At 43.1% G+C, this 15,851-nt stretch overlaps 1 protein-coding gene across 4 annotated transcripts in view; it reads right to left on the reverse strand.

Moving 5' to 3' along the window:
* Nucleotides 1–15,851, reverse strand: part of LOC128341085 (uncharacterized) — a 239,414-nt gene that overhangs the window by 87,400 nt on the left and 136,163 nt on the right. For all 4 annotated transcript variants that reach the window (XM_053287347.1, XM_053287431.1, XM_053287192.1 and 1 more), the window contains 2 exons: nucleotides 9,986–10,028; nucleotides 6,334–6,398 (listed from right to left, as the gene is read on the reverse strand). In XM_053287347.1, the coding sequence (XP_053143322.1) occupies nucleotides 6,334–6,398; nucleotides 9,986–10,028 (108 nt within the window). The remainder of the gene's footprint in view (nucleotides 1–6,333; nucleotides 6,399–9,985; nucleotides 10,029–15,851) is intronic.

Consider the following 15,851-nt stretch of genomic DNA (forward strand, 5'->3'; position numbering starts at 1 on the left):
AAATATTTAAAAGTCACAAAATTAAAATACATGACAATAAAAACAGTAGAATAAAATACATTGAAACAAGTTTTTAAAATTATTAAAATTAATTCTAATTAAAAGCCTGAGGAAACAGGAGGGTCTTGAGGATTCTTCCTGAAACCAAACAGAAAAAGAGATGCTCTTATTTCAGCATGAAGCTTTGTCCAAAGCCCTGGGGCAGCCACAGAGAAAGCCCCGTCCTGGGTCACCACAAAACAAGCCGGTGGCAACCATTACTGGACCTCTCCAGAAGATTGTAACAGGTGGCTGAGATTATGACAAAGGAGGCGCTCTCTCAAATAACCTGGACCCAAGCCATTAAGGGTTTTATAGGTAATAACCAGCACTTTATATTTCACTCAGAAACATATTGGCAGCCAGTGAAGTCCTTTTAAAACTGGTATTATGTGGTCCCTTCGTGTTGTCCCAGAGACCACTCTAGCTGCTGCATTCTGTACTAATTGTAGTTTCCAGACTACGTACAAAGGCAGGCCCACATAGAGCTCATTACAGTAGTCTTTTATTGTTTTACTGTTGTGAGCTGCCCTGAGCAGTATGGTACTAGAAGGGCAAGATAAAAATGTTTTAAAGAGAGGAATGAATGCACAAGAATGACCCAGCTCCTGTCCATGGAAGCTGGGGAATGCTGTGTACATCCCGAGGCGAGGGCAGAGCGAGCGGGCATGCCTGTCTCGTCATGTAAACGGGGCAAGGGTGACCTTGTCAAAGCAAATACAAATATTTGGGAAATGAATGAGGGAGTTTCTGTATGAGTCCGAGATGGTTTGGAAACAAACTAAAAATTGACTCCAATCAGAGGGAAAATGGGATGCATAACATTTGCAGAGCATTGGCTTCTGCCGCACCACACTGTAATTTCCAAGAGTTAGTGTGAAAACGCACTGCACAACATAATAGCGAGCAAATTAAAATGTTGAAGAAAAAGAAAAGGACATTTTTGGATGGCCACAAGGTTGCTTGCACTTTGTAATCAGATTATGAGCCTAGCAATGTTCAGATTGTGCATTGCTAGTTGAGATGTATAGCTTAGTTTGCTCATGGTTTGCATGGGCAAGTTTCCAGGTTGAACTCCTGGCATTCCCAGGACTCGGGTAGCTAGGCTGACCAATCTATCAGAGACCTTGGAGGGTGCTTCCAGTCTGACAATACTGAAACAAATGGGCCAATCATTTTGCTCAGTATAAGGTAACTCCAACAACTGAAGAGACATTGTCCCTCCTATCCTTAGAAGTTTGCTGCCACACATCCACATGAAACAGGCCCCTCTCACTATGTCATTTCAAGAGATAAGACTGACTACTTGGATTGTTCCTCTTCCTTTTCCAATGTAGGCACTGCATGTATGGTTTCGGGCTGGAGGAGTAGCAGAGGAACAAGAGGGTCAAGAAAGGAGGAGAGCTGGTCTTGTGGTAGCAAGCATGAATTGTCCCTTTTGCTAAGCAGGGTCTGCCCTGGCTCACATTTGAATGGGAGATGAAAAGTCAACACTGTAAGATATTCCCCTTAGGGGATGGGACCGCCCTGGGAAGAGCACTTGCTTGCATGCATGCAGAAGATCCCAAGTTCGCTTCCTGGCATCTCCAAGATAGGGCTGAGAGAGACTCTTGCTTGCAGCCTTGGAGAAGTCACTGCCAGTCTGTCAGACTGAGTCTGTGTAGACAGTTCTGAGCTAGATAGACCAATGGTCTGACTCGGTATAAGGCAGCTTCCTCTGTTCCTAAGGAGCAAGTCAAATGATATGAAGCAAAACCAACTGCATGCAGAGAGGCTCTGGGCAGATGTATATACTTCTAGACTAAGTCCAGGTTTTACAGCCACACACCTGAACACTGACGTTCCTGCATTCTGTGCCAGCAGTTGTAGCACTGAAGAAGGCAGATATGAGGGGGAACGGAAGGGAAACAAAACAGATGTGGAAAGGTCTTTTGGGGAGCTTCCCAATTCTCGGAAGGGAGTTGTAAATGTAATGGTTGCTCAAGTCTAAAAGGTTGCAGGGAGTTTTGGATTGCGGTGCGGGGGGGGGGGTCTTACTGCCACATGGATAAGGCTGCAAGTGAACTTGAAGCTGGCAGCCTCGCAGTACCCCAGTAGCCCTTAGCACAGTAACTAATAGCTGGCTTCCCCTCCCTATCCTCTCTGTCATTTCCAGAAGAGCAAACAGTGAGGGAAATGCAATTTAAATCCCAGCAAAGCCGACAGAGTACATTGCACCAGTGGGGGATTGGCATACAAGAGCAGCCCCTTTCTTCAGCTGAACCCATTAGCAGATCATGTTAGTCACCAGGATAAGTCAACACATTCTGCTTCATCACATTAGCTGCTAGTATAAGTCAACAATTCAGCAAAGCTCTTCCCGTTTAAAATGCAGCCAGGTACCAGGGAGTAGTACATAATGCAGAAGGAAAGTTCAGGCAGTGCTTGTATAGTTGATGGACAGAAGGACTTGCATTTCCCTTCATCTTTTTGTCCGAAGGGGTGGGTGGAAGTAGAGAGAGCCAGCAATCAGCTTGCCTTGAAGCCAGCACACACCATTTTCTCCGGACTGCTTTTGTGCTTTCAGTCTCGTGGAAATCCCATTAGCTCCAAAAGGATGTTTCCAATTAAAGGCAACATTTGTTTGGGGAGCAGACAGAAGGGAGGCAGAGAAGGAAAACCAGCTAGTAACGGAGTCAATGGACAATAATGGGGTCTTGAGAAATTACCCTTATCAAGTGATGTCAGTTGCATAAACCTTTCTTTTTAATCTTTTCTCTTGAACCACTGTGTCCATCCTTTTCTGTCCAAGATTATTGACTTTACCTGGAGAAGGTGTCGGAGATATGGACTTATGAGGCTGATGTTATTAATAATTAGTTTCATTCAATGTAAGGAAAGCCTTATTGGCGGGATTTGAAAGTTGCCTCTTTTGTTCTCTTCCTGTGAAGAGTGTCTCAAGGGCTGTAAAAATGCAAATTGCTCATGACCAGCTAAACTTTACCTTCTTCTTAACAGCAATCAATACTTTCCTTTCAGTCTTCTTTAATGGCCTTAAGTACCATACCTAGCTAGGAGACACTGTCCATTAAGGAGATTTTTTTTTCTACCTGCCTGTCTGATTTCAACCAAAGCTCACATATGTCACTGCCTAGAGATAGACATATCAGGCGGCATAGAAATATGATAAATAAATTATACAGTAAATACGACAAAGGTACAAGGAAGCTATTGTTTAAATGAGGAACCATGGCTAGTTGAGTCAAAGCTTTCTGTTCGAAAGCAGGATGAAATATGTTCCATCATGATAATAGTGGCTTACATGCTACTCAGCAAGCTGCACATCCAAGAGGGATGCGGGCTCACGGCTTCACGACACTCAGCCAGCCCATTGGTCCTCCCAGCAGCTGTGGAGAGGGCTCCATGCAAACAATGCTCTGCATCATCACTGCAGCTACCTCCTCCCCCTGCTGTTGATGGAAATGCCCTATGCTGCAGTGACAGTGCACAGTGTCGTTCACATAGAGTCTCCCCTGCTGTCTCTAGCAGCGCCGATGGGCTGTTAGTGCCACTGAAGGAGTGAGCTCACATCCCTCTTGGATGGATGGTTCATTGTGTAGTTATGTAAGCAAATAAAACAGTGTTTTCTATGCCCATTCCTAGTTAAAAATAGGAGTTGCAGGGGGGCCCAATCTGGATCAAGACTGTGCTGCATAGGTGGGGAGGGGGTATGGCCCTTTCCTCCTATGCTATTTGTTTTTCCACTGAACATTTCCCCTGAAGCTATTTGCCCTCCAAAGTCCAAGAATATGATGTTACAGGAAAGGGTCACCTCACGCCTTGGTCCCCAGTACCCACGGTCACTCCTCACCAAGGTTCCAATCGGGATCACACACTCCTCTGAACCCATTCAAATTTGGCAAGTGTGGTATCCAGAGAGGAGAGATGGTCTTGTGTTCGCAAAGCTAAGCAGGGTCTGCCCTGGTTGCATATGAATGGGAGACTTGGAGGCTATTCTCACGATCAGCCAAAATCTGGCTAAGGATGCCTAGCTCGATTTCAGCCGAGCATGAGAACCACCGGGCTCACAGGCAAGCCCAGTTTCTCCAAAGCGGGTGGCCTGCTTTTGTAGCTCTACCCTTAAATGGGGTTAGCGGCGCGAGTGCTCCGCTAACCCCATTTTTGTGATTGTGTATTGCCACAGCGTGGTTCTGCACCACAGCAACACATGAGAAGACCCCTACCGGGAGGCTGAAACAAACCTCCCAGCCCTGGGTTTCTCTCCAGGATGCCCCACACGCTTGCGCGGAGCATCCTAGACCTTCTGGGGGCCGCACAGCAACCCCCGCCTGCTCCGTGATGGATCCGGCAGTCGTGCGGATTGGCCACCCAAGGCAGGCTGAATGATCATCTGCAGGGAGAGTGGGCTAAGCCCACTTTCTCCACAGACCTCCCTCTGGTGCCTCACACTAATCGTGTGACTCGCCTCTTGATGTGTGAGCACTGTAAGATGAAGCCACTCTGGGAAGAGCATCTAGGTTCCAAGTTCCCTCCCTGTCATCTCCAAGAAAGGGCTGAGAGAGAGAGATTCCTGCCTGCAACCTTGGAGAAGCCGCTGCCAGTCTGTGTAGACAATACTGAGCTAGATAGAGCAATCGTCTGACTCAGTATAAAGCAACCTCCTATGTTCCTAAGGAGCAAGTCAAATGATATTAAACAGAACAAACTGCAACCAGATAAGCTCTGGGCAGATGTATACACTTCTAGACTAAGTCCAGGTTTTACAGCAACACACCTGAACACTGCCGTTCCTTCATTCTGCAACCTTGGAGAAGCCACTACCAGTCTTTGTAGACAATACTGAGCTAGATGGACCTATGGTCTGACTCTGTATATGGCAGCTTCCTATGTTCCTAAGTTCCTAGTCCATGGAGGAAAGCTGGTCTTGTGATAGCAAGCATGAATTGCTTTTTGTTAAGCAGGGTTCTCCCTGGTTTGCATTTGAATGGGAGACTACATATGAACACTGTAAGATATTCCTCTAAGGGGATGGGGCCACTCTGGGAAGAGCATCTGAATGATTGCATGCAGAAGGTCCCAGGTTCACTCCCTGGCATTTCCAGGTAGGGCTGGGAAAGACTCCTGTCTCAAACAAACCTTGGAGAGCTGCTGCCACTGCCAGTCAGAGTAGACAATACTGAGCTAGATGGACCAGTGACCTGACTCAGTATAAAGCAGCTTTCTGTGTTCATAAATGGACACAGTGGCCAACATTAGGTGCAAGGCAATGCCAGCATTCCTAGTAGGCCAGCAGTGCTGCACATATGGAAGCCAATCCCAGTCATGCTGCACAACTACTCCGAACTAGAGGTGTGCACAAATCATTTTGTGCTATTCGATTCAATCTAGACTCAGCCATTGAAAAACCAATCAGCAATTGAAAAACACAGAGACAAAATGGCAATTGTGACCCAAATCATGCAAATTGGTTCATGACAAATCAGGGGTGATTCAATTTGCCCTCGGATCAGCCCCTACACTTAAGGGGTGATTCGATTTCATGGATGAATCAACCAATCTCCCTTGATTCATCAGAAATCAATTTGTGCACAAATCCAATTGCACATCCCTACTCAGAACAGTGCACCCACTCACACTTGTGGACTGAATCTTACATTGTTTACAAATAGTTGCAGCTTCTAGGTGTGCAGCACTCTCAGCCAAACAGGAACACCAGCATTGCCTTGTGCTTCGTGTTGGCCAGTATTCTAGATGAGGTTTGACTAGTGCAGGATAAAGTGGTACAATTACTTCTCGTGACTTGGAAAAAGGATAATTCTATTAATTCTATAGAATTCTATAGAATTAATTCTAATTCTATTAGACTAAAATTGCATCCACCTTTTTTGCAGCTGCATCCCACTGCTGATTCATGTTCAGTTTGTGGCCAACTGCAATCCCAAGGTCCTTTGCACATACACTACTGCCAAGCCAGGTATCTCCCCCCCCACTTCCTTCCTTCCTTTTCCTTTCCTTTCCTTTTCTTCTCTTTTTGCTTAATTGTACAGCTTGTGTCTCTGTTGACTTTCCATTTGTTAGTTTCAGCTCAATCTTCTATTCTATCAAGGTCATTTGGGATTTTATTCCTGTCTTCTGAAGTGTTAGATGTCCCTCTCAGTTCTGTATCATCTACAAACTTGAAGCCGCAGCTGCCCCAGCAGCTTAAATCTTTACATAGCTCCTAGCTGGGTACAGTCAGAATGCATTTTTCTTTCCAGGGATGCAGCAGGATGTCAAAGAATGCTTACTACTTACATGTGGTACAGGTGTTACCATGGTCCATGTCTCTGATTCCACAGGTCTTATCTCAGGGGCACTCTCTGAAAGAAAGAGCACGATTTTCTATGGGTTTTGTTTAATACAGACCTACCTTAAAAGACCATCAGGAAGAATGATATATCATGTTACCCACTAGAGCTTTACAAGAGGGGGGAGGGAGCTATAGATCTAAATATTAAATATAGTAGACAGTGTTAGGACAGAGGTGGCAGGCGTGCCTAGTTCATGGCTATCAAAGATCAGCAATGCAATTTAAAACTTTACAGAAAAGTATGGATAAAAAGAAATACATAAAATAACAATAGTAATAATCAGAAGGAGAACAAATCCCATTTGCATATAAAGATAGCTGTTATCCAACATCCTAACTGAGCCAAGAATCTAGAAGACAGGACAGGAAGTTAGTTGCTGTCGAGTCCTAATAGCAATAGAACAAAACTTAGCCACCTTATACATAATGGAGGGAATTTTATCTGCAAGCAAAAAAGCAACATGAAATTCTTCTGAACGACCATGTAAAGATAATACAATTGGAGTTAATAAAGTCTGTTGTATGTCCTTATAGAATAAGCAATGCAACAGAACATGCTGTACATTTTCAACATCCCCTAGACCAGGGATTCTCAACGTTGGGTCCCCAGATGTTATTGGACTTCAACTCCCATAATCCCCAGGCCCAGTAGCCTTTGGCTGGGGATTATGGGAGTTGAAGTTCAATAACATCTGGGGACCCAACGTTGAGAATCCCTGCCCTAGACCACAAGGACAAAGTCTGTCACTCCTTGGGACCTCTAGTTCATGGCTGCTACGATAGGAACTGGAGAGCAAGTGGGTTTGGCTGTGGCACACATTTAGACCCATAGTCTTGCCCATCTCTCCACCACTGTATTGCCACCCACCCCGTTCAGTAGTGATGAAGCCACACCAAGGCTAAGGGACTCCATAATACCATGGCTGACATTCCACAAGGCATCCTGTGGAGGTTCTAATGCAATAAGCACTCAGTTGCGCAAGAGTGTTGTTGCACAATTGTACAGCCATTGGAAATAATTTCACACCTGTGTTTGTGCAATGCTTGCATTTGTGCAAGAGAACTCTTGTGCAACTGCATTGCGTTAAAATGAACATGAAATGCTATGCGGAATGTCAGTCCATGTGTAATTGCACTGTGTCCATGCTTGCTTATGACTCATGTATCTCATCTAGAGCAGGGAATCTCAACGTTGGGCCCCCAGATGTTCTTGGACTTCAACTCCCATAAACCCCAACCAAAGGTCACTGGGGCTAGGGATTATGGGAGTTGAAGTCCAACAATATCTGGGGGCCCAACATTGAGAATCCCTGATCTAGAGGACTTGACTTGCAGCATTCTTGCCAAACTGTTGGCTACCTCTCTACTAATATACTTAGCACCTATAAAGCTGTTTTGAATATTCAAAAGACTTCACATACAATACATTATCCTTTTGCAATCCATTCCTTTCAACAATCCAAGTTGATATTATGATCATCCCCATATTGCAAACTCTGGGGCCTCAGTCTCAAACCTAGTGGGTTTGTGACGATGAGTTTCTGACCCTGGCCTTCCTGGTTTATAGATTGCATTCTTAGCTAACTAAGCTCCACCACATAAAACGGTGTGCTTTGTATGTGTCCTTTCTGAAAAGACAAATGTCTACATCTAAACAAGGCAATAAACTTAGAAAATACAGCTGTTTGGCATATAAAACAGCTCTCTAATCTTCTCTGGGTCTGTGAGTAACTCTTAGGTGGTTCTCATTGCAAAGAAGATATATGGTATTTGTTTGCTTACTAACTTTATATATCTGGTCCTTCCTCGAAGGAACCCAGGAGGCATACATAAAAGTGGGAGTTACCCCACTGATATAGCAAACATGCTAACATATATATAGTAACATGGAAGCCTCTGAAGGTGAGGAAATCAAGATGGGAGAACCCATTAAAAAAATGAAAATAACTTGGTGTGCAATCCTTACACTGAGGAACATCTGAGAGGCAGTTAACGACTATTGGATTATACTTGCAGCAACAGCAGGTCATTTATGTTTAATTTCTGGAGCGAGAAATCAAACCACTAGGAAGGGTACCTCTTTTCTCTAAAATACCCTTTATCCAGCTAAGCAACATGCTATGAAACACACACTGTGGGGTGCTCTTGGAGAGAAAAAGTGAGGAAGGAGGTGCCTTCAGCTGCTCATACCAGGGACGGAGTTTCAGAATATAAAATGATTCCAATAAAGACCCAGGCAAAAAGAGCAATTAAATATTAGAACAGGCTGCCAAGAGACAACATGAAATCACTGAACATAATTTGCCAGCTCTGTATATATTCAGAACCAAACTTGACATTGCCTAGGAGGGATGATTTATAGCTAATTAAATTACTTATGCCACGTTGAGAATGGACTGTCTATGTTAATGCAAGAACTAGCCCTTTGTCTCAGATTATAGTAGTCCTCAGATTATAATCTGGTATTTTTACAGGAATAGACACCTCTTTTATTTCCCTACCAGGGGTATCATTTCAGATTTCAGTAGGGTGGGAGGAAGGGCAATGTTCAACAGTGTCCAAGAACCAATGTCTATATGAGTCAAACAGTGGGAAGAGGGGTGGACAGGCTGCGTAATGTAGGGAGATTTGTTGTGTTTATGAATTTTGCAGTGATCTAGTCAAGAAGATATGAATTCAATTTAGGCTGAACTATCTGGACACTTCAGACAGTGTCACACAATAGCCCTATTCACACATTATGCTCAATGCATGTACAATCAATACACAGAAGAGCACCTCAACACCATAGAGGCCACAGAAATCACCATCTGCCAACTACAAAAAACAACTTTCCTGGGAACAGCCTATATTCTGCGACGATATCTATAATAATAACAACAATGATATTGATAATAAAATTCCGCCTTCCCACGTCCTTGGGAACGACTTGATGTCTGGATAAATCAAACCAGTCAATAACACCTGTCTAACTGTGTAAACAAACATAATAATTTAATAAGACTGTCTTATTTAATAATAATAATTTAATAAGACTGGAAAAACAAACGAAAACACTTCTCTTCACTTCTGCATAGGACTGGCAGGAAGACATGGAAGGGAAGAAATATTAAGACATGTTGGGGTCACTGGTACACAGACCACAATAGGTTAAAGTCCATGAAAGTAATAGGAAGTGCTATGATGGCCCGGGTTATGCCATGCTATGTGGAGGCTTTTTTGTTGTTGCTGCTTTGGATTGTTTGCAAGGTGAGTGTTGTATGCAGAAGCATTCTGATATAAAGGCCCTACAGTCTACATTGGTACAGCCCAAACACAGGTTAACACCTCATTGAGAACTAGACAGTACTTTTTTGAGTCAATTATTTTTGTAAGTAGACTACATACCCTAAGATGCTGCATTAGCTACCTTCCAAAACAGCTATCCTAGGACTGGGCCAGAAATGCAGATACTCCCGAATGATCATGAAATCTGGTGAAAAACAAGGGAACTGCCCCTTCAGGGACCACTCTAAATGCCCCTCCCTAGTAATCTCCCAGGATTTAAGATTGCATCCCATCTGAAGCAGAAGTTAACTGTAAGAAAAATGTACATACTAGATCTTGGAGGAACTTGTTTTGTCTTCCTGAAAGGTATTATCTGCAAAGGAAAACAGGAAAATTCTGTGGCAGGCCATTACACAATTCAACAGAATAAAGTATGACCCATACCTATTCTTTTCCATTCTTGTTCAGTGCTCTGCATCCCAAAAATGAAATTAACTTTCTTGTTAAAGCAATTGAAATTCCCCTTGCTAGTGCAGAGCTGAATGGAATTAATATTAATTTGATTTTTGTGAGTGCTTACAAAATGGGGATTTTTTTCTTCATTATTAAGGATGAAAAAAGCCTATTTAGCACATCTTAATGGAGAGTGAAATATTTCAGAAAGACTTTCAATAGCAACCATGAAGGTTAAAAGACAGAGTTATGCTCCCTGAGATTTCAGCTGGGTAGTTGTCATAGGGCTCTTGTGTAATCCAATTACAAATTACTTGGGGCCAATTCTGATGTGACTTTTTTGCTTCTCGCCAGATTGCCTGTGGAGAAATACAAAACATCACATCATGAAACAATATCATATTTTGCTAGAGAGAATTATCCACACAGGAAAGTATATCAATGTAGCCTCCATTTTCTAGGGAGGGTGGGAGGTCCTTTATATGCATTCCAATGCAGCATTTCCCCCATGCATTTTCCATGGATAGTCTTCTGTGGAGGAAAATCATATGGAATTAGTAGAGACAGTAGCCCTATTTAAACATAGTTATCCACAGGCTGTGCTGAATGCACATGTGGCAGTAAACTAACTATCTGTATCCTGCTTTTCAGGGGGCCTTTACCCAAGTTCACTTTTTAAATGAATGCACATATGAACCTCATTCAGACATTATGTTGTATGAGTGTACAGATATCTGTACACTCATACATGTTTTTGTGTGAATGATTATACCTGGGTTAATTTTTAAAGTAAACCTGGGTACTGGCCCCTCAAATGCATGATACAGATAGAAAGTGTACTGTTGGACTTGTGTTCAACATAACATGTGAATCACTGGTGCCGGTGTACAGATCTGTACCTGTGTACACTGGACACTTCTTGTAGGAGTGTTGAACATAACCTGTGAATGAGATGATAAGTCATTCGCACAAAATAATGTATGTGTGTACAGTACAGACAATTAAACACAGGTGCTATTTTTGTCCTACCTCATGTGAAAGTGTATTGCAGAGAGGCATGTGGGAGACATGGACTTTGGCAAGAAGAAGTGCAACTGTGATAAGATAGCTGGAGCAGGGGCATAACAAGTTCGGCTTGGGCCCAGAGACAAGATTTTAAAATGCCCGCCACCTGTCACCGCCTTCCTCTCCTTCTCCTGGCCCAATGTAGACTCTGCTAACTATCTCAGCTAGTTAAAAGGTGTAAATAACAGCACAGCAGAACCAAATTTATTGACTGCCTGACTCCATTAGACTTGAGGTGGTTTATATAATTAAAACAACAGCAGGGTGGGGTAGGGGGAAACACACACACACACACACACACACTCCCCTAAAAGCCTGGCAGAATAGATAAGTTTTCAGAAGTTTCTTAAAGGACAGAAGGGAGGGGCATTAGAAATCGCAGGAGGCAAGGTGTCTCAAATAAATGTGAGGCTGGATGGGATGGGATACAGAACGGGCAGAAAGAAGATTATAATCATGCAGGAAATGAAATGGCCATGAATGGAACCTTGCAACTACTGACCTCTCTCCAATTTGGGAGAGCTAGAAAGAGAGGCTGCTTCTCCTTCATCATGTATGTTTTTAAAAGACCCATAGGATCTCATGTGCCAAGGACAGGTCTGTCTTTCTCCACTCTCTTACCTACCTTTGCATGTTAAGTGATCAAGAGTCAAAGAACAGCCTTGGATGTTAAAAAGCGGTTGATAGACGGAGCACACACATGTCACTCTTCCCCTGTGTGTGCCTCCCCATTCTGTTTTCCTAATGGGGGAAGGGGGAGCGGAGCGTCGCAATTAAAAATGAACAAAGGCCCTTTGCGACACTCTGCTTCCCCTTTGTCCCCCCCCCACCCCCCCAGTTAGAGAAACAGAAATGAAGCCTGGACAGGCCACAGGGGGAGGGGGGAGCAGGCAGGCAGCCATAATGGCCCAAATAATGAATCAATATGCCCACTCCCACTGCCAGACATGCAGCGGGTGGGTGGGTGGGTGGGGGGAGCGGGCCATAATGCCCCCAAATGAATCAATGCCCAACACGAGCAATGGCGCAAGCAGCACTCTTAAGCTAACCTGAGGGGCCTGAGTCCTGCCGCAGCTCCTCCATCTCCATAAGAGAAGAACTGAATTTTTTAGAAGTGGCTAGCGTGGTGGCTGGAGAGGCTACAATTGACCTCCTCTTCCTTGCTCTCAGTGGCGGCGGTGTCCAGAAAGTCAAGCCGAACCACCCAGTCATGTGCCTGCCTTCTTCCCTTTCTTTATCACGTGCGGTGCCAGCAGCCAATGGATGGGGAAGGAAGAGGAGCCGACAAGGGGAAAGGGTGGAGAGGGAGGGCAAGGAAATACAGCGCGCTCACACAAACATGGAGGGAAATTTTTTTAAATAAAATAATACAAATTGAAGGAGCTGCGGCAGGCGCTGGGTGGGGGGGAGGCACATGACATGTCTCTGGAGGGCCCCTCCAGAGGCCAGGGCCCCTAGACAGCTGCCTCCCCTTGCCCGATCATAGTTACGCCCCTGAGCTGGAGATTTGTGTAATGGGTAATAGAATGATTAACTGTTTGGAGCAGAGTGTTTATACGTGCTCCACCCAAGAGAACAATGAATTGATCATGTAGCTACTGATGATTTTTTTTTACTATACTTGTATAAACAGACTGCTTTAAGTATCTTTGTAATCAGGCAGTCAGGACTGAATCTGTCTTTTGGCCAGGTTCAGTCAGCTGTGCAAATTGAATAATAAAAACCCATGTGCACTACTGAATTCTTGGGAATAAGTATCTTCAACACGCAGTAAAAAGCAAAGTTTTTAAAAGTCAGGGTACTCAGGGTTGAATGGGCAGGAGTCCTGTGGATTCTCATGAGCAAGAGTACTGGCTTTACTGCCTTCTACTCTAATTCTTGGTCATGAGAATGGGTTAATAGTCTGAATGGGACTACTAAAGAATTCATATAACTATTGTACCCTGTTTCCCCGAAAGTAAGACCTAGCAGTAATTTCTGATGTACCGCTAATTGCCCTAGTGCATTTTTTGGGGCTAAAATTAATATAAGACACTGTCTTATTTTCGGGGAAACACAGTAGTATGAATAATACTGCCTTCATTACCCTATCGACTTAGCATAACATGGGGACAGTTCACTCAACATAGGAACATAGGAAGCTGCCATATACTGAGTCAGACCATTGGTCTATCTAGCTCAGTATTGTCTTCACAGACCGGCAGCGGCTTCTCCAAGGTTGCAGGCAGGAATCTCTCTCAGCCCTGTCTTGGAGATGCCAGGGAGGGAACTTGGAACCTTCTGCATGCAAATATGCAGATGCTCTTTCCAGAGCAGCTCCATCTCCTAAGGGGACTATCTTACAGTGCTCACACATGTAGTCTCCCATTCAATTGGAAACCAGGGGAGACCCTGCTTAGCAAAGCGGACAAGGCATGTTTGCTACCACAAGAGCTTTCCATCTCACCAAAGATTTTTATATGGGTGGTACAGAAATGTGCTAAATAAACAAACAAGCATGCTTAATGTACTTTCTACTCTTTTATATGGAATATTATTTATTTAACAGTTGTCTTCCTGGTTGTTCCAGGCTCTGATGTCGTTTGTGTAGTAAGATTCTGTGAATGGCGACCTTCAGGCCTCCTACTGTATTTGCGCATCTGCTGTTCTTCTTCTTTGTGATTGTTGTTGTTTTTAAATATCCCCCATGCCAAAGAAAGTTTTGTTGGATTTCATGATGCCTCCTGTGTGAAACTTGAATATAACACCCTTCTGTGTTAGTGCTGTAAAATTTTTAGTTCTGATTTTTCCAAGTAGGCTTCGAAATGTCATGGACTGTGACTCTGAATAACAAAGCATTTTTGGACACACAAGAAAGATGCACAGATATGTTGCAATGGTGTGTGTTGTGCATGCAGATTATAATCACATGCCATTGTGCAGTTCAAATTTTTCCTTTAAAACAGACCTGTAATAAGAGGTTTCTTGATTTTGGGAGGACGAGCTTGGGATTCAGTTTGCAATGTATATGGTACAGAATTATGGATGGGGGGTAGTGTAGACCGCATGGTAGACTCATGAGCTCACATCTTTCCCAGGTTAGGCCTAGTACTCACCCTGGGGGACTGAAAAGTCTGCACCCCTGCTAAAGTGAAATGCATCAGTGTCACCACAAAAGACAGGGCGGGGGGGATATCTACACAATGATCACATTTATACAGATTCTATATAAGCAAAACTGTCACAGCTTCTGTTGTGTACTGCCTCTTTAAGAGCCAAACCCAGAAGTCTGATCTACAGTTCCAAACAATCGCTCTCCCCACCAAACAAAACAAAACTTGGAATTTTTTTTTACTTGGAATGGATGCTAAGAGTTTGAGATTTCTATCTGCTCCCTTGCATAGAACTATACTTCCCTGGGTTCCCAAGGAACGGTGGTTAAAAAATACAGAGAAGTATGAAAACAAGCAGAGGAAAAGGCAGGAGGAGAAAGTAGGACATATATGTTCAAAATATTTTTGCATTTTGGGATTAACTTAGATGTGAATCCTGAAAAGACTGAAGACTGCTGCTCTACCAAACCGGATTGCCTCAAGTCTCCTAATCCATTGAGATATGAGGAATTGCTTCAACCCATCACAGCAATGCATCACTTATGGCTACTGTTTACCATAATTCCCAACAGCCCTGCACTGCTGGTCTTGAGTTATGTTTGGGTCAGGGAAAACAAACAGAAGGCCCCAAATCTCACCTGTACTTCATTTCTGTAGGATTCGCTTGATAAACGTGTGTTGTATAATGTGAGCATTTTGTTTTATGATTGCTTGCGAGAAATAATTAAGTCAACTTCTGATTGGCAAACATGGAGATCAATAAGCTTTTGACAATACAGTAAGCAAACTTCAGACTTTATGAGGGAAAGTAAACAAAGCTGAGATTTAACCATTAAGTTGTAAGAATGGTATAAAGTAGTCACAAAGAGTTAGTCAAGCATCAGCTATGTTTAGGAAAAATGGCATTAAATCTCTATATTATGAAATAGCTGTAGGACAACAAATCAGAAAAGTGAACTGATATTATAAGGAGCTTCATTTAAAATGCTGGTGTTGGTTTTAAAAGCCCTTAAATGGCTTGGAACTAGAATGCCTCAGAAATTGCCTTGCTCCCATGTACTCACAATCTGCCCAGCCCTTATCATTTTTAATGCTATTTTAAAGAACTTCCTTTTGATTGCCTTTAGCAAGTAAGATTCAGATATGAAACAAATGAAGCTAAATTTAAACTAATGGGTGTGTGCATGTCATGCATGCATACACAGATATTACAATTCACAATTCATGCTGAAAAATATATTTCCAAATATTTGAAAGTCACTGAAATTCCTAAATTTGCACATCAAATCTTTTGTAAAATTTCTAATTAAAATTTCTGTTTGGATGTCATACTATAGTTGCACCTCATGTATACTGTTTTTTCCTTCCTTGGGAATGACATATGCTGCCTTGTGTTGGCAGCAGAGACCAAGTCAGGGCTGCAGAGTAGGGGCAACAATAACATTGTATTGCTTGGTTATACAATGGAGACGACGTATATTTATATTCTGCTTTTCAACAAAAGTTCCCAAAGTGGCTTACATAGATATAAATAAATAAAGTGGCTCCCTGTCCCCAAAGGGCATACAATCTGAAAAAGCAACTTA

The sequence above is a fragment of the Hemicordylus capensis genome, chromosome 1, assembly GCF_027244095.1.
Source record: "Hemicordylus capensis ecotype Gifberg chromosome 1, rHemCap1.1.pri, whole genome shotgun sequence".
NCBI classification, from domain to species: Eukaryota; Metazoa; Chordata; class Lepidosauria; order Squamata; family Cordylidae; genus Hemicordylus; species Hemicordylus capensis.